At 36.2% G+C, this 2,661-nt stretch overlaps 1 protein-coding gene across 1 annotated transcript; it reads left to right on the top strand.

The window, feature by feature from the left end:
* Positions 1 to 1,847: 1,847 nt before the first annotated feature.
* LOC117178430 lies at positions 1,848 to 2,318 on the top strand. Its single transcript, XM_033369859.1, has one exon. It carries the CDS (start codon positions 1,848 to 1,850, stop codon positions 2,316 to 2,318), a length of 471 nt encoding a protein of 156 aa, XP_033225750.1.
* The last annotated feature ends 343 nt before the right edge of the window (positions 2,319 to 2,661 follow it).

Raw genomic sequence — 2,661 nt, 5'->3', positions numbered from 1 at the left:
TGACAACAACGCTTTAGTGTTGAGTAGTACCGCGACAAAGGTACAAAGATGTTTTAGTTTAGTGATACAAAATCAATTTCTTGGACTAGGCCAAATACACTAATGCATCAGGCATTGATATGTACGATACAATCTCGACGTTCGCCAAGTAACTGTCATACTCATTCGGAAAGAGGTATTTAAATTCGACAAACACCTCTTCCAACGAAGACTTCAATATATGGACTTGAAAGCAAAGGAGAACAACACGTGGTCAAACCTAACCTCTGCACAGCAGACAAGCAAATTATCGTTGCTCTTTGTCTACCAATTTGGAATTTTTGGAACAAAGGAGGACAACGCCTCACCCAGGAATTATTTGGGAATTCAAACATCATTTTGAATTGAAACATTTTTGAGAAGGATGTCAAGCCACATTGCCGTTCCAGAAACAAGGTTATGTGAGCTTCCTATTCCTTATATTCAATTTCACTCGTAAGTAGCAACTTCTCTATTGAATTATAGAATTTTGAGTAATAAATTCACTAAAATGGAAAAGTTAGTTCAAAATCGTGGTTCGACAAAAACAAAAATTACTCTTTTTACAAAGTTTGTTGATAAAGTTTCAAATGACTACGATAACGAAGAAGTCGCTTTGCCAGAGCAGGTAAAAGTTGAGTTAAATCAGCGTTTATTTTACGTTAAAAATTCCTTTAAAGAGTTTGATAAAATACAAAATCAAATCGATGAAATAACCTCGGATGAAGAAAACACGATAAATTATCGGGAGAAAATTGAAGCTGATTATTTCGCGATAGTTGCAAAAACCGATAGATTGCTTTCTCGTGGAGTACCGATAGTTCAAGCTCTAGTTCCTAACGTAAATATAATGCAGCAAAATGAAAATATAATTTCAGACGTGCCGCGAAATCAAGGTATAAAATTGCCTACTATCGAATTACCAAAATTCAAGGGCGAGCTCGCAGAGTGGCTAGGTTTTCGAGACACATTTACTTCTCTCATACATAACAATGCGGGCATTAGTAACATCCAAAAGTTCCATTATTTGAGAGCTGCATTGGCAGGTGATGCAGAGCAAATTATAAAATCACTTGAATTTTCCGAAGCAAATTACGCAATAGCGTGGGAAGCCTTGCGCAGTCGTTTTGATAACAAAAATTTGTTAGTGCACAATCACATAAAGGCAGATTTTAATATCGAGCCTATTACAAAGGAATGTGCTTCTCAGCTCCGTAAAATGCTTGACAATATAAATAAACATTTAAGGGCTTTAAACGCGTTAGATCAACACACTGAGCACTGGGATTCCTTGTTAATATATCTTGTTTCAACTAAATTAGACAATACGACTGCAAGGGCATGGGAAAGGGAAAAAGCCGCGCACGAAGTTCCCACCTTTGACCATTTAAAAGATTTTTTGAAATCCAGATCAGATATGTTAGAAACCTTGGAAATTAACAATTTAAGTTTAGAGAAAGCGTCAACAAAGAAACAACAATCGAGTAATCAGAGGAAGACGAAGTCGCTGGTAACTCAAAAATTTAATTGTTTACATTGTAAGCAAACCAGCATGTAGTTTTGTCTTCTTTTTGTTTAATGGCAGCGAGCGCGAAGATGGAACTCCAATCGACGTTACAATAGGTGCAATTAGCAATCTAGCGTCATCTGTTAGCTATAGATGCAAAGTTCAAATTTCTTCGAAGCATAACAATTTTAAATGTAACGTCTCTTGTCTAGTGGTACCTGAAATAGCAACGCATGCACCTGACAAAACAATTAATATACTTAGCTTGAAAATTCCATCTCATTTGAAGCTAGCTGACCCAGAATTTTACAAACCGGAAAAGATGGATATTTTAATTGGAAACAATGTTTTTTGGAATTTAATTTCGGTAGGTCAAGTCAAATTAAACGAGGAAGGTTTACTTTTGCAAAAAACTAGGTTAGGTTGGGTATTAGCCGGTCCGATGCCAAATTCCTATCTTGGTCCGAAAACTAACGTGGTTCAGTGTAACTTAATTCAAAACTTGGGAGTCGAAAAACAGTTTGCCAAATTTTGGGAGTTAGAAGAACATTTCAACAATAAAGTAAAATCAAATGAAGAAAAGTTTTGTGAATCACACTTCTCTCACATGGTCAAAAGAGATGCAAATTGTAGATTTATTGTGACAATACCCTTCAAAGGCGATCTTAGTCAGTTAGGGGATTCAAAGGAAATAGCAGAGCGTCGGCTTTTAAATATAGAAAGAAAATTGCAAGGAAATCCTCAACTAAAAAGTGAATATTTGAAATTTTTGACCGAATACAGTGATTTATAGCACATGACAAAGGTATGCAATGAATCGGATACAGCTATCTCGTATTATTTACCTCATCATTGTGTAGTTCGAAATGATAGCCTGTCTACAAAGGTTCGAGTGGTATTTGACGCTTCGGCATCCACAACCATCGGGGTATCGTTAAATGATCTTCAAATGATCGGGCCTAATTTACAGGACGATCTCTTCTCAATTTTAGTTAGATTCAGGAAGCATAATTATATTGTATCTGCCGACATCAAGAAGATGTACAGGCAGGTACTGATTTCTCCTGAACAGCGAGCTTTGCAACGTATTTTGTGGCGTGAAGAAGCAAATAAACAAATAGAAGTTTTTGAGTTAA

Source organism: Belonocnema kinseyi, chromosome 1, assembly GCF_010883055.1.
Source record: "Belonocnema kinseyi isolate 2016_QV_RU_SX_M_011 chromosome 1, B_treatae_v1, whole genome shotgun sequence".
Lineage (NCBI taxonomy): Eukaryota > Metazoa > Arthropoda > Insecta > Hymenoptera > Cynipidae > Belonocnema > Belonocnema kinseyi.
This window is presented reverse-complemented; position numbering and strand designations above follow the sequence as displayed.